This window comes from Centruroides vittatus, unplaced genomic scaffold, assembly GCF_030686945.1.
Source record: "Centruroides vittatus isolate TY-2023 unplaced genomic scaffold, ASM3068694v2 contig_337, whole genome shotgun sequence".
Taxonomy (NCBI): domain Eukaryota; kingdom Metazoa; phylum Arthropoda; class Arachnida; order Scorpiones; family Buthidae; genus Centruroides; species Centruroides vittatus.
Window position 1 is genome coordinate 641,921 of NW_027122161.1, and position 18,471 is coordinate 660,391.

General features: G+C 31.0%; 3 protein-coding genes and 1 long non-coding RNA gene across 6 annotated transcripts; 1 reads left to right on the forward strand and 3 right to left on the reverse strand.

Moving 5' to 3' along the window:
* Nucleotides 1-954: 954 nt before the first annotated feature.
* Nucleotides 955-9,136, reverse strand: LOC136974043 (equilibrative nucleobase transporter 1-like). The gene is made up of 11 exons (XM_067268818.1): nt 8,855-9,136; nt 4,861-5,021; nt 4,734-4,780; nt 4,511-4,587; nt 3,920-4,012; nt 3,147-3,411; nt 2,889-3,077; nt 2,701-2,805; nt 2,428-2,623; nt 1,815-1,926; nt 955-1,153 (listed from the first exon to the last, which is right to left on the reverse strand). Exons 1-11 carry the CDS (start codon nt 9,005-9,007, stop codon nt 1,079-1,081), a joined length of 1,473 nt encoding a protein of 490 aa, XP_067124919.1. The 5' UTR covers nt 9,008-9,136; the 3' UTR covers nt 955-1,078.
* Nucleotides 9,137-10,450: 1,314 nt separating this feature from the next.
* On the forward strand, nt 10,451-11,664 carry LOC136974045 (uncharacterized). 3 transcript variants are annotated; one of them, XM_067268820.1, is made up of 6 exons: nt 10,451-10,616; nt 10,682-10,779; nt 10,904-10,957; nt 11,051-11,168; nt 11,387-11,456; nt 11,524-11,664. In XM_067268820.1, exons 1-6 carry the CDS (start codon nt 10,576-10,578, stop codon nt 11,656-11,658), a joined length of 516 nt encoding a protein of 171 aa, XP_067124921.1. In that variant the 5' UTR covers nt 10,451-10,575; the 3' UTR covers nt 11,659-11,664. The 3 variants fall into 3 exon arrangements, with proteins under 3 accessions (XP_067124921.1, XP_067124920.1, XP_067124922.1); XM_067268819.1 differs by having other exon boundaries at nt 10,682-10,772; nt 10,864-10,957; XM_067268821.1 differs by having other exon boundaries at nt 10,682-10,772; nt 10,864-10,957; nt 11,528-11,664.
* Nucleotides 11,665-14,323: 2,659 nt separating this feature from the next.
* On the reverse strand, nt 14,324-15,446 carry LOC136974019 (glutamate receptor ionotropic, delta-2-like). Its single transcript, XM_067268787.1, has 4 exons — nt 15,290-15,446; nt 14,993-15,222; nt 14,598-14,851; nt 14,324-14,531 (listed from the first exon to the last, which is right to left on the reverse strand). Exons 1-4 carry the CDS (start codon nt 15,444-15,446, stop codon nt 14,324-14,326), a joined length of 849 nt encoding a protein of 282 aa, XP_067124888.1.
* Nucleotides 15,447-15,583: 137 nt separating this feature from the next.
* On the reverse strand, nt 15,584-17,180 carry LOC136974046 (uncharacterized). The gene is made up of 3 exons (XR_010880584.1): nt 17,090-17,180; nt 15,736-15,826; nt 15,584-15,660 (listed from the first exon to the last, which is right to left on the reverse strand). It is a non-coding gene; the product is annotated as an uncharacterized lncRNA (long non-coding RNA).
* Nucleotides 17,181-18,471: the final 1,291 nt, after the last annotated feature.

Sequence of the window (18,471 nt, forward strand, 5' to 3'; positions counted from 1 at the left end):
AATAATAAAAATCCACCTGTTTCAAGTAACAATTAAAATGTTAAAACTAATTACGAAATGTTACCTAACAATATTAATAACCAAGCTTCAAAGACGGTGAAAAATCCGTGCCAACCACACACACTAACATCCATACACAGAAAATACAAAAAGAAAAGGAAAAAAAAAAAAAATCGGTATTTGTCGACGTTTAAGGTCAGAGTACAAAAATGTAAAAATCTTATGGCGATCAATTAAAAAAATGACCTATACTTTTCCTCTGTTATATATAAACAGAGCCGGAAAAGTAAAACACGATAAGTTATAAGTACTGTACTGTAATAAAATAAGTCTTTCTCAAATCAGATCGCTCTGGATCCCGCAGTCGACCTCCCCACACGTAGCAATATGCATGGCTGCATTACACCGGCCCTTGATTTCCGCCCGAGGTCATTAGAGCATCGTGTGTACGAAAAAATTTCGATTCTCAAAATACTAACAGACCGGATTATCGACTATTTTTCAGAGTACTGGATTACCAAAAATTCCGAATTACCGTGTACCACATTAAAAAATTTCTACATACAGCCGGATAGTTAAAGTGGCAGCTTAACGAACTCGGAAGGATCTAGAAACCCCAGAAATTTTTTGGATGATAATTCAAACTGGATATGTCGGATCTACTCACTACCCAGCCGTCTCCTTGTGGGTCTGGCTGAACCCTTAATGGACTTAAAGACTTTTTGCAGTGTGGGCACTGAGGGTATAAGAAATGTACACAAATATTTAAAAGAAAAATTTTTTAACCATTTCTCATTCAAACTGATTTATTCTCCATGAGGATTTTGATATTTTATAAAATAATAAACAGTAAAATTTCTAGGTAATTTGTATAGTTATATTAAAGAGTTCGTGTTACAGTACTAAGTGTATAAATTTAATTATAACCGAAGTATTTTTAGGAAAAAAACAACATGCTATTAAAATTTATATTCAAATACACCTTTGTACAACTACAGTTTAAATATATTTACAATAACCCGATAATTTACTTTACAAATTATAAAAAACAGATGTGAAATAATGCTGCGTTTATATGTCATGTTTTCTTCAGTAATAAATTAAATGGACTGCTGAAGCATAATGCAATCAGTATTACTACCAACAGATTAGCCTGAAAAATATAATGTTTCATTAATATAAATAATTCTAAAATAAATTCTTATAAAATATAGTTAAAAATATTGCCGATGAACTAATAATTACGTAAATATATATTAAACATAACTATAAAAGCATATTTCATGTTATTATTGTATAAATACACTGTTAACTAAATTTTGGAATACCCTGTGTTTAATTTTGCATGTTTCATCCCACAAGTGTGGATGAAACATACAAAACGCATAGCTTAGAACGCATTTGTCCCAGTCTAAAAATTTATGAAAATGATAAATATATTTAAGTATGTAAAAAGTCCGTAACTTTACCAGCTGTTAAGAGGTTTTATTTAAAAAATAACTTTTATATTATTAAGCAAAATAAGTAAATTAAATTGGTGTGTGGCGCCATCTGTTATGAAATTTTGTTATCAATATAATAACTAAAAATATAAAAAAGGTTTTATAAGTATATCCCTTGTTATGTTTACATAACAGCAGGGAAAGTAAAAGGCGATAGTTTAGGGACCAAAATCAGTGAATCTTTCAGTTCGATATAATTACTAATTTAAATCGCAATGATGTAAAAGCTTGATTAACATTCGTAGAAAATGTTAAAATACATGAATTATCATAAGAAAATTCTTTGATATATTTTATACAAATTAAACTTACAGCAAAAGCATCAGATCCAAACCAAACGAATATTGGGAACTGAACAAGTGAAAATATAGCTGCCGTTGTTCCTAATATTCCTAGTAAGCAATTAAACTGCTTCGAGGGAAAACTGAAATATAGAATTATAAAAAAATATATTTTTCTTCAAATTTCTAGTTAAAAAAAATATTAAAGCATAAATTTTACAAATCATAGAATCAAAGGCGTGCACGGGGTGGTGTACCAGTCAAGGGCGTCGCCAGGGGAAGGGGCAGAGGGGCAGTTGCCCTCCCCTAGAAATTCGAAAAAGTTATTTAAATGCTAAGTTTTAATTAAAATAATCTTCTTAGGCTTCTTGTAAGTTAAAGAAAATGTTTTATTTGAGATATTTCTTTTCCGGTACATAGTAAATGATTAAAACTTTATGAATCGTTTCTATTTTACTTACATACAATTCATATCCTCTATCAATTTACATCATCTTGACCCCCCCCTTACCCATTGGCTGGCGTCGTCCTTGGTACCAGTATTGCCAAGAATCACCGATTATAAGGTAGTGTTTTTTTTTCTTTAAAGCCCTGCACACGCCTTTTTATAGAATAAAAACAATATTTTTTTAATAAGAACTTACCAAATTCGAAGATAAACTACACTAAGAGCGTTTACTAATGGTCGATTAAATATAAAAATGAACAAGCTTGCATATACAATATGAACAGAGTTAAAAAACATGCATATAATTTGTATCAACTGAACTGCGGTTGTTAAAAACAAACACCAAAATACTGTTGACCTTGCCATCTTGATTCTTTTAACCGGGTCGTCTTCTGTTAATAATATAATTAATATATTTAAATATATTTGATTAACGTTTTTTAGAAATTTCATTTGACTTTAAAATTACCTTTCTTTGCTGCATTAAGGCCATAATCTAACCACATTCCCGCTAAGGGTGCGATTAAAAGCATTGGAATGTGACAGAAACCAAACCATTCTATCAAATTGCTCACTAGAGAATAAAAGAAACACACTAATTACTATTATAAATTTATAGAACACTTGTTAATGTTACAAATTATAATTTATAATCACCAGTTTCAACATCGTCTGTAATACTTTCTACCCAATGATCGAAAGTTCCTCCATACACGGCGAGACCTAAACCTAAGACACAGGACCAGATAAGATGAAGTAAATAATCCAAAGATAAAAATGACTGCTGAAGACTATGTACATCAGGTTTGATAGCATATGATTTATTTTCACTAGTACTTCCATAATCTATGAAAAGTAAACACTGAAATTAAGAACTCGTTCAGCATAGCTTTAAAATATTAGCCTAGGCATTACCTTTTGTCTTTGTAGTAGTAATTGCTGATTTTTCAAAATTATTTTTAGCTGTGTTAACATTGAAATGGGCAGATTCACTTTTATGAATTGATGAAGATTTCTCTGATACAATCCTGGAACTATCAAAAATATCGGGGGAATCATCATCGGAAGTTTCGATCGTCTTTACAGGAAGTAAAAACATTGTAGGGATGAGCATTAAGCCAGATAACCCAGCCAAGGACACGCATGATGTTTTCACATCAAAACCGTAGGGATATATAAACTTAAAATAGAAAAAATAATTGTTAATTTTATTGGTTTTCATTAAATATCACTTATTTAAATATTTTCCATTAAAACATTTAATATTAAATAGCAAAACAGCATAGTAAATTATCACAAAAGTAAGAAATTGTGTAGAGTATGGCCAAAAAAGTCGCTTTCCAATTGGGAATAATCACTGTTCTTATTGTTTCGGGGGCAATAACAACCTGAAGTAATCACGTTAACCCCTGAACAACGAGTGGAGCTTGCTTTATTGCTTGGGGACAATCATAGAGCAACACGGAAAGCTGCACCATCAAGCTGTGAAGGCTCGAAATTTAGGAAAACATTCAGTGTCTTGGATGAAGAACTCCACTCGTTCAGGAGTCAGCATGATTACTTTTGGTCGTTATTGCATCTGGAATAACAACAGCGATTGCCCTCATTTGGCAAGCAGATTTTCGGCCACACTTGTATAAGTATATATGACAAATATAATTCATAGCAATTTTAACTCTCTCTCTTACTTTAGCTAAGAGGAATATAGCTGCCGAAGCACAGAATGCTCCATTGTAGAGAGAGATAACAGATGATCTTTGGCTTGGAAATAAATTTGCAATCTGAAATATAACAAAGCATAAAAAAGAAGTTAAATATTTATAAACTAATATTTTGAATTTTAAAGAAACCTTTTTATATGTTTATAGTGTATAAATCTCTAAGTGTATGTTTTACTAACAGGAAATGTTTAAAAATACTTTTATTAATAAAGAAACGTTCTACATATTTTATTTGTTAAAAATGGCAAAAGGGGCCTGCTAAAGGACAAAGAGGATTCACTATACTCTGAGCCCTATACAAGTTCTCGGTTTGGCTTCATTCTATTATGACAACGCGACATATAGGCGATATGCTAAGGGAGATGCATCCGGAAACGAATTTCTAAGGGAAACTAACTGGCTTCTATATACCACAAACGGAAGAAATCCGGAAAACTTCACGTGGCCAGTCCCGAACCCACGACCAACTACCAGTGATCAGTGGTTTTATCCATTGGGCCACTTATGAGCATAAGACAGATGCTCCTTACAACGATTTATAAATCATTAACAACTTACTAAGAAATTATTCATTCGGATTTGACTCCCTCCAAGTCCAAGTAATAAACAACCAGGAAATAAAAGGTATGGATTTGCTAAAAGAGACAATAATAAAATAAAAAATTAATAGAAACATTATCATATAAGAGGAATAAAGTAAATCTATTATTACTGATATATTATTATATACAATATTCAGTGTATTTCGATAGAAACATTTCAAATGAAGCAAGAAACTTACATTTGGCAGAATAACCGATTAGAAACCATCCTGTTGTTACTTGTACGCTAAATAAGAAACACTAAATTAGTAATTTTATAAACACTAAAAACATAATGAATAGAGATTTAAATTAAAAATGACAAACTTTGCTAGCAGCCTTGATATCCGCAGGCCAAAATGATCGAGTAATAAACCAATTAGAATGGAAGCGGAACCTTTCGAAAACGTTACAAGAGTAAAAGCTAAATCGAATAAATTATCTTGTTCTTGGCATATTCTGGTTCCATTAGCAGTAGTTAGGTATTCCTGAATTTTAAAATAAAATTTGATACTGACAAAAAAATAAAACATTGTTTTTTATAACTATTACATTATTATTTTTAAAATTAATATTTCCGTAACATAAAATTAAGTGATCTAATGTTTATTGTATGTAGATCCACTAAGCACGTCTAGAAGTCTCTCTCCAGTGGTCTCGAGATCCCGAAATTGGAAAAAATAAAGTACTTTTTTTTCTTTACAATTTATGTTATAATTTATAACTCTTTAGCTACAATTAGACATTATTAGTTTATGATGTAACTCTAATATATTCGAATCCACCCTTTAAATTCCCGATAGATTCGAAACAGACAACCATCGAAAAATCTCTGGTGAGGTGCCATCGTGGATTCTATTCCGGGTACTCCAGAGCGATTGGCTCTGAAAGAATCGAAACCGCCTCGGCCATCACGGATTATAGTCATTACCTAAGAATTGATTGGATTGGGCGTAAGGCACCATTGCGTCACGTAAGACAAACCTCGTGTTTATCGTTATAAATTGCTTAATTTAGATAAGGAACGAGGAAAGACGTTCGAACCGAAAGATTTGGATAAAATTTCTTCCCGGATCCCTTCATATTGATAAGATATCGCGTAGTTATCCAGTAAGTATGGAAATTAATACTAATGTAATCATACCAAAATATAAATATTTACAATGAAACAGTCATTTTTATGTAGATTTATTTTCAATATTTAAAATACAAAACAAAAAACTGAAGAAATATATACAATAGTTTATACAATAAAATAAAGTGTTATATTTAAAAATGAATAAAAAACACTGAACCAAAAATAATTAAAAACACAAATAAAATTGTTTAATGCATTTAACAACAGATGGCGGAATAGTTGCCTCCCTCATGCCAAATTGCTTAATTATTATTTACCTTATAGCCCAAATAAAGAATCCGACTGTTTGTTTCGTGTAGGAAAATAGTTTTATTATTCAAAAAATTTAAAAACCAATGGGATCGGTAAAGAATTCCAATTTTAAAAACTTTAAATTAAAATCCGAGTAAAAAGCTACTCTTTAAAATCCGACTTCGAGTGAGTTAAGAAGACAAATAAGGACGAAAAAGATGCTATACTTTCATATTTTTATTAATTTCATTTCCCCAAATGCATTTCGCCATGCCTCATCAGTGCTTCTTACGAGAAGAACATACACCGGTAACCTTCCGTTTACCTGAGTCTATACGTTCTAGTATTCAACTAGGTGACGTCAAGAAAATAGAAAAAATGATTATAAAGTCAGCAATCAAGATAAAAGATATACCACGGGATTTTCTGAGATTGTTGTCCTGGGGACTTAATATGAACTTACCAATGTACGCTAAACCTTATCCGATAGTAGCAGAAGTTGAGAATGTTATACGGAAAATATCTGGATCCAACGAGGATAAAGCACAGCTACGAGCCAACTTAAGTAAAGACTTGGGCAAGTACAGAGGTAAAAATAGTTATATAATTGATAAAAAAGCAAATAAAATGATTAAAAAATCAGAAAGATTAATTAAGTTTTTTAAGAAACATAACCTTTCCATAGTAAAGGCAGATAAATCGCACCAACTTGTTATATTAACAAAAGAAGAATTACAATCTAAGAAAAATGAAATAGTTACGTCTGACGAATATGAACAGTTACCAATAGATCCGTTAAAGGAAATAAAGAAAAACCTTACAAAATTAATGAAGAAATATAAACAGGAAGTCCCAAGTCAATTAAATTAAAAAAATAAAAATAAAAAAAGAAATTTAATAAAAAAAAAAAGACCCACTGATGAGGCATGGCGAAATGCATTTGGGGAAATGAAATTAATAAAAATATGAAAGTATAGCATCTTTTTCGTCCTTATTTGTCTTCTTAACTCACTCGAAGTCGGATTTTAAAGAGTAGCTTTTTACTCGGATTTTAATTTAAAGTTTTTAAAATTGGAATAGTTTTATTGTTTGATTTATAAACAGTATGTTAGAAATTCAATTAAAAATATGTTAATTTGTAAAGAATATTTTAAAATCAATCTTTTCTAAAAAAAATATGTCATCTCCTGCGACGAAACAGGATTACAGTATGCGTTGAGAAATTGATTAACACGAATTGTACCAATACACGATAAGTTCTGGCCGGCTACCAATTCGCTCATTAATATGTTGGAAAACCCCTTTTTCGGGTTAGTTTTAAGTGTGAGAACTTCTTTGAGGTATTGGAAAACAACAAATTTCTGAAATTTTGCAGGGAAGTTTGTGTATTAGAAGGGATCGATGATATTAAATTTTAGTGCTTGAAAATCGAGAGAATGGGGAGATAGATAGGGCGTGTCATATCTCTAATGTAGACGGACGGATTTTATTCGTTTATTAGCATTTAAAATTTTCTTTTTATACAAAACTCATCTCTACCCTGTCTTGCCATTTTATAGTATTTTGCAATGGAAAAATATAAAACGACGTCAAATTGTGTACACAAAGATATACTATTCTGATAAAACAAATGTAGCTTTACAGTGTAAATACGCACTGTAAATACAACTTTACAGCAAAAATTCACAAGGCGTATGTTAAAATAAATTTCGATTAAATTTCTAGATATATTTATTCGAAGAAATTGGGAATAGAATCTATATTTTGCTTCATTATTTAAACAATAATTCCAGAAAATATTACATTTATTTACTTGCATTGAATCTAGCTTATCGTTTCCAATGCGGTTATATTGATTTAATACAGGTGACAGGTTTTCCTCAAAATGTTTCACAGCGGGGAATTATCCAAACAATATTAGAAATAAGTTGTTAAACTGAATATATAATGTGTACGGTCCAATAATTTAGAGTAATTTTTATGTAATGTAAATGCTATGTTTAAGAAGAAATTAAACTGAATAAATAAGTAAGAATTATAACAAAAATATGTAAATTAAAACACACTAAAACACGGTGACAACAATAATTAAGGTCGACAGGCGCTAACACATTTAAAACGTAACTTGTTAATCATTAATAATGATAAGCTACAAAAGAATATCCAAATATAACGGTTCCTTTGACATTTTTTGTTCCTATGAGTATGCTCTACAGCCCTGTTAAGGTCCTAAACGTATCATTCAGAGCTTGAATTGAGCCAAAACTTCAGCCACTTGGAAGAACTTGATAATGACATTTTGAGTATTAAACATACAGATGCATACTATAAAATTCTGGTAATACAAGCAAAATATACATCTTTAATTAACCTAATTCATTACAAGTGAATTAGATTAACACGTAATTAATAATATTACGTGCTTTACTTCATTGGGAGACGAACAAACCCAGCGAAATCATCCTCGATACAACTAATTTTAAATTAAATTTCCGGTAGACATTTTATTAAGAAAGTAAGAAAAAAGTGCAACCGGTATACGACTAACACAAAGTTTACATCCTGCACGTAGTTTATCGCAAAACACTCACCTACATCCTGTTCCAAAGCAATTAACGTTACAGCTTTAAAAAACATTGAAGTTTTTTTAATTATAAAATTAAATTTTAAATACTATTTCTATATTTTACGAAAAGAATTAAACATTATCTAGTATTGGTGATGCGAAAAACACCATTTGTCTGCGAGATAATAATTAAAAAATATCTAAATACTTTGTGATTTATGATGTTATAAAACAAAAACCGATAACACCTGTTCCGTAGACCTTAATAATGCACTTGAGAGCGAATATCAAAATTCTGTTTCGTCACCGAAAACTAAATTTAGATAATTTATAAACGTTATCAGGCTTTAAAATTATGGGAAAATGTGAAAGAAATGAGCATTTACCTCTCGACACCGAGACGAAAAGACTCCTTCTAACTTCATTAAATACACCAAATCCGCCCATCCGAAGAGAACACCACTGAACAATAAAGTCTCTACGAATCCCACAAACATTATTAAGAATTTCCGAGAGTTGCTATACTCTTCTGGCTTCATGTTTCCCACTGTTAATTCACGAAATTTCCACTAATAAAAAACTTATCTTACATTCACGAACATCTAGACGTAAAGCACATTGTATTGTCACTGCGAAAGTTTCAATATCGAACAGCACCATCTGTTGTTAATAGAAGTAATTAACGTAAAGTCTATTTTCTGACGTCAATGCACCCGTTATATACATAATAAAAATAAAATTAATGTAAATTAAAGGATTCTTTTACAGTAAAACCTGTACAAAACGAAAACCTTTTACACTGGAAAAAATATTCGGTACCGTGTGATTCCGGTTTATTCAGGTTTCCGTTTTAAACAGGTTTTACTGTATACTTATAATGATAATTTTAATTATTTCAAGGGTGAAATTTACCGTAAATATTTATTTAATAACGTAATAATGTTTATAAATTTAATATCTGAACTGAAATTACTCAACATTATTATTTATATCCATTAAAATGTACTCTCTTTTTTTATACAAAGAAGTAATAGATTTTGCATACAGAAATTTTACTTAAATTTTAAAGAATAATACTAGATTCATATTACTTTTTAAATAAATTAATTGGTTATTTATATAAATTACTGCTGTTTAAACGTAAGGAAAGATCGCTGTAGTATGGACATATTTTTAAAATATAATTATTAGTTACTATAGAGAATTACTGTATTATGGTATCGTTATTGGATTTTATCCTACTTGGCTTATACACTGGTGCATAAAGTTATGCCAGACAAAGGCATAAATACAGAACAAGCTGTTATTATGTTTACGTGTTTTCGTGTATGTATCTGTGTTCAATTTCCTGGTTTAAGTATGGCAGCATTCTGAATGTCATATAAGTGCTGTTGAGGTGTTTCTAGACTTTTGTGTATTGTATGTCCGTTCTGATTATGTTGTGTGTTTGATACAGTTATATCTATGATGTATGAGATTTCGTTTTGTTGGTCAGTGAATGCGATGTGTGATCAGTTGTAATAGATTGTTTTGTCTGTGTTTATGGCCGGGTCATAGTATATTTTGTGTGTTGTTTTCTGTGACGTCTGAGATGTGTATTTTTAGTATGGTGAGAGGAGTTTGTGTTTGCGTGCATACTACTGATGCAAGCTGTTTGCTAATTGGTTATATCGATGTAAGTAGTCTGTATTAAAAGTTTGCAACCCATTTTGATGTGGCATTTCTTACATGTGTAACCTGAGTGTTGTGTCTTTTTAAATATGCTTTTTTAAAATAGGCTTATAAGAACAAATTCATATGCCACTACTACACTAAAAAGTACAAATAAACAATGATTAGATCCTCGCCCTCCCCATCGTGTACAATGATGTACTTTTTCGACTCCCTCTCCTTAAACTGTACGTGCAATTAATGTACAGTCCTAAGCTAAGTATAATGCGCATTGACTATTATTTTATAATAAGCAATAATGTAACCAATTATTACTTTTATTGTTAGAAAAAGTCATCTTAAAATAACTTTTAATCTATATTTAGCACATGCTGTTTTAAAATATTTTACTTTAGTAAAGAAAGATTTTATCAGAAATAAAATAATTTGTTCAAGAATGTTTCATTGTAACAAGAAGGAGAACAGAATTATAGTCGAGTGAGTGAATTAAATATTATAATAATCCTTTAAAAATATGTAGTTAATTAATTTATAATCTTAAGACCCGGAGAGCTAGTGTTTAATGTGAAAGAAGGAATAACAAGAAAGTCCTTTGCTATTAAAAATGGAGGAACTGCATCTATAGCCTTCAAGGTTATAAGTATAAAGTCTCTAGATGTTTACTATTTATGTTTAAAATAAATTAGCATTTAGGAAAAACCTTTGAAAACATTTTTATAAACAGATAAAGTGTACAAATACGAATGCCTTTAAATTAGAACCAGTTAAAGGAATAATAAAAGGCAAGAGAAGAGTCACGGTACAGGTATTACTACTAGGTATAACACGAATAGATTAACTGAATTTAATCACAGATATTATTAATAAAGATATGATTTTTAAAATTAATTATATTCATTATTAATTGTTAGATGCAAGAGCAAATAAAGAAGAGAAATTTGCCGTACTGACAAAAATCGTGGATGAAGATAAACTTAGTTCGAGCAGAATTAACTTGCTTTTCCAGGACGATAATAACATTTCGTATACGTAGTAAAGCAGAAATTATATTGATATTTTGTACAGTCAAACCTCTGACGAAAACATAAATAACGGCCTAATAAATTATTTTGTATGCATTTCTGTTCAAAACAAATTCCCGGGAAAAAATGGCCGTTGTTTATATGTGTCCGTTATTGGAGGTTCGACCGTACATAAACTTTTTATTCATTATATTTACATCCTCAAATTTTTCTTCTAACAAATAGTATGAACTGCATTATTAATGATAACAACGATACTTTCTTAGGAAGAGATGAAAGCCACGTTGTGGAAAAAGTAAAATATTATTACTTTTATATAGAAATTTATTAAGAGTTTTATAATTTTCAAAATTTAATTTCAGTTAGATTATGCTTGCAAACGAATACGCACATCTATGTTCGTTCAAGCCATTATTTTGACATTTACGTTGTTCATTCTTATCCTAATCAACTCCGATACTAAGTCGAAAGAATACAAAGGGGTATTCTTTTTTTAGAAACTATTCGAAATTATATGAATAAAACTTTCAAAAATTGATTAAATAAATATTTTTAAATTGTATTGTTGTTAAAATTTATCTAGAATCCTTTAACTGCTTGGTTCTATCTAGTTCCGTTTTTGAGAATTTTGGGAAACGTTTCTCCCATAGAAAAAGCATCTGCTGAAGATGGCGTGAACAACCAAAGAGGTTACGAACCGAATAATACAGCTGGATAAGCAAACCAATAATATAGCTGGTTTCATTTGAAGTAGACTATGTCATTGGTTTGCTTATCTATCTGTATTAAAGCCGCTTTACGAGGCCACAGCCAAAACACTGGTCGTTGGTCGCGGGTTCGCTCCTGACAACAAATTGGCCACATTGAGTTTTCTTGGTTTCTTTCAAGTGTCTAATACTTAAATAAGAGTCAATTTTCACAGGAGGCATCTTAGCAGATCGCCGAAATGTTACACATTTTTAATTTGCAATACTTTCCTTCCTATGGGCACCGAGGGTACCTTTTTTCGTGCTCACGTGAGTTTGACCTGTTCGATAATCAGGGCGACCGAAAGGGTGAAAGACCGATCATATTCGGAACATTTCTTTATTAATGACCATTTTGCAAACTCCCAATTCTTCATTAAAAATCGTACTAAAATAATATTTACATATAGAAAAGTATTAATATTAAATGTAGTAATTTTTTTATCATTTACTGACGTTATCTAAATCATTATATGAAGCTATGATGGTACTGGTATCACCTGTATTCTTACACTATGGTGTAAGAATACAGGCACTACTCCCATTCGAGGACGTTGGAGAAGTGATTGAGCTTACTCGAGTGTCCACCAGATGTCGTGACGATGTAGAAGTCCAATTTTTACCATTGATAACTACTAGCAAAAATTGCTAATTGAATACGCGTATAATATTTTAAAAATCTTCATTAAACTGATATTTTTATGCTCTAAAAAAGTTTAAATTATATATTACTTTAGTTATTAAATGTAATTTAAGCTCATAAACCATCGAAAGCTTTTTAAATTCGTCCAAAAGCTTTGTGACGTAGTATAACCTCCCAATGATGGACACCGACCGGGAGTGATGAGTTTGTCCTTATTTCGAGATGTTTAATGTTTCTCAATATTGTAAATCATTACATATTAGACAATAAGAATGTCTTTTATTCGCGTGGAAAATGTTAAAATGCTCGTTAATTAAAGGTGTCCGTTATTTAGAAGTGTCCATTACGAACGGTTTTATTCTGTATGCATTTGACAGTAATTTTTGGGTTTGGCATATAATTTTTTCTGCTACAAATTCTAGTACAGCATAATTCTTAATAGCGGATCATATAATGCCTTGCAATTTCATGTTATGTCTGGCTAATTACCTTAACCTTACTAGTACATAATATTTTACAATTTATGTTTTATATGGTAAACTAAAATGGTAAACAACGATACAAAATGGTCTTCCCGTGAAGTGGCAAACGTCTGAAGTACGACCACATTCCTAACAAGTTATCGGCAGTCAAACAATAGGATTGGTATCACCTGTATTCTTACACTATGCCTAACACAAAAAAAGAAGAAACATCTATGAATGCCAAGTTATTGCCATCTGGTGGAATAAATGTTTAATATTTTATTTAAGCCATGAGAAATGTTATAAATAGTAACTTCGGGCATATGTTTAAATTATAATATTTTCATAACAATAAGAAAAACTAATTTAAATTTTAAAAGGATCATCACGAACATTTTAATAAAATTAATAAATGGAAAAAGAAGTCGGAGAGAGAAGACTTGAAAGAGAAACTTCGAAGTCATTATCTGTCAACTGTGAACATTTTTGGCTCTGTTACAAGTAAGTTAAAATAAATTATACGTTCGTACTAAAATCTAAACTGTTGGAGTGATAATAGTATAATTTTTATCATTTATTCTACTTCAACAAATATTAGCTACCAAGATAGCTGCCAGAAAAGATCGTATTTGTTTTATTAGAATAACTTCTACTATTACGTCAGTTTGACGTCATTTTACACTTTTCCCGTTACAAAAAAATATAGGAATGACGTCAGAATGGCGTAATTCTGACGAAAAGTGTTAAATTTCTTACCGCGTGGATGGGGATTCGAATTGGGTTCGGACTTCATAACGTTTTATGGATAATTCGATTATCTATAGTGCAGAGATTCCCATTTTTGTATTAATGTTACCATATTATTACTGAATTACATAATCTATTTTCTACTTACGTAAATACACATGTGTCCGAAACTTAAGGGCAGACGACATTTATACACGAATAGAGAGAACTATAGACGAATACAGACAAATATGGCAAGAACTATATTACTCGACGTGTAACACAAGGTAATTCACAGAAACTTGTAGGATTTTACAGATCAAAGCAATAAAAGTTATATTTAGTAGTTGGACATAAGTGGAAAGTGTTTATCTGTGCGGAGAGTATTGTCAGTATGGAATATATTCATCTTGAACTACGTTGCAGCACTAACAACGTTGTGACAGGCTCGTCACCGAGTGATTCGGGTGTTCTTGGGGCAGATTGGTCCATTCCTCTCTCATAACAGTTGTGTTTGTCCTTAAGTTTTGGGCATGTGTGTATTATATTCATTAATTCAAACATTTTCTTTACCCACGTTATTCTACTTTCTAGTCGGTTTGATTTTTCTAACGAAAATTTCGACAATAAAACAACAAAGTGAGAAAAAATATCCTATAAATAAAAGTGCAAAGGGACTAGCGACGTCATTCAGCATTAATGGCTCTACATCAGACTTTTCTTTTCCGTAATCTTCTTGACGGTTGGGATTAGGTTTATCGATGATACCAGTATCAAATAATCTAGTTATTCTATGGATTGAAAATAAAATAGGTTAAAAATGAAATTTAAAACGTTTAAAATAGACTGTAACTTACATTCTGCTGAATTGTTTCCTATGCGGGAAATCTTTTCTGAAAGCATAAGCCAAATCATATTTGAATATTGAATCCTTAGAAACACGAAATTTATTAGTTCCGTAGACGTCATAAAATTTCTTGATTTCTTTCGAAGTGGAAATAAGAGCGAAAGAACTAGTTGTTACTTTCTTCCATGATATATCTTCATTAAAAAAATGTTTATTCTTTTGGATGTGTTCTCCTATTATTCTATTGCTTGATACAGGAGATTCCTGCGTGGAAGTTGTTTACAATTAGTAGAACACTTCGAAAATATTTATCAATAGTAATGTCTGATTTTATAATGACAAAATTTATTAAACTTATAATTTTTTAGCGTCAGAACTTAAATAGTAAATATAATTAAAATTCACCATTAAATCTTTATTTATAAGACTCTGAGCTACAGTTCCACAAGAATATTCTCCGTTTTGAATAGCAATTGCTAATTCTTCGGCTGTAGTCGGTAAGGATTCGATGACAGGAGAGCTCATATTCGATGTTAATGTTGCAGTGTAACTGCAAACCAGAACTATAATCGACATTAACCAGATTGCAATTAAAAATCTAGATCGAAGTCTTCGAACATAATCTATATCTCCGCCTAAAAATCATGAATAACGTTAAATATTGGCTTTTATTCTTTAAGAAAAAAAAATACTAAGATTTACCTTGATAAACAAAAGTTCCAAAGAGATACCAGAAAAAATTTCTTCGTAACAATGGGAATAAATCAACATGTTCTAAATTTATGATTTTATGTACCACAAAACCAAATATTAATAAAGTCCCAAATATCATTAACCAAATCTGAAAGAAATTACTCATGTTATTAGTTACATACAACATATGACTTCTTTTTTCATGAATTATTTAACATTACTTGGATTGAAAAAGGCTGAAGCAGGGAACTCCAATTAGATGTCTTTTTAGGGGTTCTAGTAATGAATTTTATATAAAAATGTGTAACTTGTGAGGAATAAACAAGGGCATCGATATATTCGTCCGTTACGTAGAGTGGAAGGAATGACATATCAGCTTCCTGTAAAAATTGCATTCAATATGGAGTTAAAGCAATTTATTTATTATAAGAAAGGAAAACATTTAGAAATAATACTTTTCTTTGAAGTTGTCCAACCATTCCAGTTAAAGTTCCATTTTTAGTTCTGGTTCCAAAAGATGTCGCCAACGGCATAACTACCTGATATCTGTTTACGGTAAATATAAGATTAAAAATTTTCTCTCTTAAATACAATATACAGGTTCATTAATTCGACATCCGGTAATCCTGAATTGTTCAATAATAGTTTGGTATGCTAGTATTCGGTAAACCGGCATTTGTTTGGACATACCGTGCGCTAAACACTCGGACGGAAACTCCTGCAACGGCTCAACGACGTCTTGGTTTACATTGCAGAGACATTCACTACAAGATTTTTCCTGCACCATTGGCAGGCAATTATTATAAATAAATTTGCATGTACAGCGACTGTTAAGCATCTTGCCGTTAGCTTAACAAGTTATATCGTTGGCTTGGTTTACAGTGGTCCGTGACTGAGAAGCATAGACTGAAACAAACTGGGGCGTATTATCTGCAGAGATGAATTCTAGTTATGTTTGGAATCATATGGACACCGTGTTAATATGTTGAAGATCCCTAAGCACTTCAATTTCATCTTTACTATTGAACAACAGACTGTCTAGAGAACCACTACGTGTGATATTTGGTCAGCACTATTAATGGTACGAGGAATATTGCTGAAACAGCGATACGTTCAGGAAATCCTGCGCCTTATGTATTTTTTTACAGTACAGGGTTACAATAGCAATTTTTAACGGGGATTTAAAAATAAAATAGTTGTGTGTGGCCGACCAATGTCTCCGTCACGTTACCGCATTCTTCCTTCGCTATCCTAGGAGTGTAAGGGTTCTGGAGAGTACTTTGCAATATCTATTGGCAAGTCTGTTGCAATATAACATAGAGTGTTTGTATGCCTTCATGCTCGACACATGTATCCATGCAACAGGAAGTCCTATAACGTACTAAAAGTTCCTTTAAATTATACCGTTGTTTCACAGAAAATTGTCTCTTTGCTTATTACCATTACTTATTGCAATCACTTATTACCGCTGCCATCCATTACATTCGTATTAATAACGTTTCATTTGAACGTTAGTGCATAATTTTTTGAATTACTATAAATTTTGCTGTCTAGATGGCCGAAGAGTTTAAAGGACAAGCCTACACCATATTGGAAGATTTGGGATTGAATTCGATGGTCTGTTCTGGATATGTCGGACTCTTCTCTTTACTATCCAATCGTCCCTATTATGAGCATGGAAAAAAGCATGGAGCTTTATGCTGATTCGGTGGAAAGATTATATATACTGTATAGTTATGTATTTATTTCACTATATACAAATGAAAATATATTATTTAAAATATAAGTAGATATTATAATAATTCTCACCTAAACTGTAATTTTTCCTGTATTGTTTGGAATAATTCATATTTATAACCTCCAACAATTTTCGTTTGGGATTCGTCAAATTGCATCATTCCGGGAAACTGAGAGTTTAAAGCTCATGAAATTAATTAATTTAAATTCAATTATATAAATAAGAAACATAAAAATACCTGTATTCCCAAAATTTTCCAGATATAATTATCATTTTCTGCAAATATGCAATATTATTTACGGTTAAAAAAAGTGATTTAATGCTATTTAACAATCCTACTTACTTTTTTCCCCATAATTTTTATAAACATTTACTAATAATATCAATATATATATAAAATGTTTAAGAAAAATTTCCTTAGAAGCCATTGCTCTAACACCGAAGAGAACCTTGAGTGCTGGAAACAAATGTTTGATCTATCTGCGATCGTTGCTAGCGCGATTTCGTGTTGAAAGTGAAATGAAAATATTTCAGTTTGGACTGGTGTCAAAATAAATGTCGCAATCTAGAGAAAACGGATTCAAAGTTTTAATATATTCAGTTATGAGATCAATATATCAATTTATAACATGCAACGGCCAAATGCCCTTTGCGTGTTATATACATCCTACATTTTTGGAGATCTGGGATTGAATCCAGGCAACCGCTCTGGGGATCCAGGTTCGAATGCCCGAAAAAATTCTAGAGGTCGCTGTCCGTAGAATTTTTTCGGAAACATCAGGCCGTTTCTCGGTCATTTTCATAATGCAATCGACTTATTCATTGTTAGCAATTACACTTGAAATTGTGTGATTCTTTTCCATCGGTATAACAAGTCCTAGTTCACAATAACGACGAAAGTAGACAAAAGCATATCAATAATGGAATGTTATTTTATATGCTATCGATTCAATATTTTATTGTTTCATTATGTTATTGTCAGGAAATAGTTCTTTATTCCGTGCGTGCTCTTTTATATCTTCGTATAAATTTAGAAATAATTGTTCGGTGTAAAGAATTATATATTTTGGATATATTTTTCTTGCATTTGTTTCCGTTTTGAGATTATTCTTATTGTACTGTACATATAAAAAGAAATTTATTCAATTTTATGAATTTTAGAAGTTTTGGCTTAATTTAATTTATAAATTAATTAAGGCGGTATGAAAATATGATTAATACCATAGTAGGTAATAGACCATTGTCATACGACGAATATTTTTCAAATGATTTAAAACAGTAGGAAATTGTAAGGAAAAGGTATTTGCTACGATTGGATACACTTCAGTGGTATCCAGTCGAAAAGGTTACTTCTTATAATTTAAATAACGTAACTTATGATGTAATTTCTTGATATATTCCCTCTAAATAGATTTCTCCTACACACTTAACATACCGAAGAAATTAAGCACGT

Excerpts from the sequence above, each read along its gene's own strand:
- LOC136974043 (XM_067268818.1), bottom strand. The coding sequence starts at position 9,007 with ATGAAGCCAGAAGAGTATAGCAACTCTCGGAAATTCTTAATAATGTTT. Across the intron at positions 4,588-4,733 it reads AATCGGTTATTCTGCCAAAT|CAAATCCATACCTTTTATTT; the intron begins GTAAGTTTCTTG and ends TGTCTCTTTTAG. Across the intron at positions 4,013-4,510 it reads TCCGAATGAATAATTTCTTA|ATTGCAAATTTATTTCCAAG; the intron begins GTAAGTTGTTAA and ends GTTATATTTCAG.
- LOC136974045 (XM_067268819.1), top strand. The coding sequence starts at position 10,576 with ATGTTTCATTGTAACAAGAAGGAGAACAGAATTATAGTCGA. Across the intron at positions 10,617-10,681 it reads GAGAACAGAATTATAGTCGA|ACCCGGAGAGCTAGTGTTTA; the intron begins GTGAGTGAATTA and ends TATAATCTTAAG. Across the intron at positions 11,169-11,386 it reads GATAATAACATTTCGTATAC|TATGAACTGCATTATTAATG; the intron begins GTAGTAAAGCAG and ends TCTAACAAATAG.
- LOC136974019 (XM_067268787.1), bottom strand. The coding sequence starts at position 15,446 with ATGAGTAATTTCTTTCAGATTTGGTTAATGATATTTGGGACTTTATTA. Across the intron at positions 14,852-14,992 it reads TTATAAATAAAGATTTAATG|GAATCTCCTGTATCAAGCAA; the intron begins GTGAATTTTAAT and ends ACTTCCACGCAG. Across the intron at positions 14,532-14,597 it reads AGGAAACAATTCAGCAGAAT|AATAACTAGATTATTTGATA; the intron begins GTAAGTTACAGT and ends TTCAATCCATAG.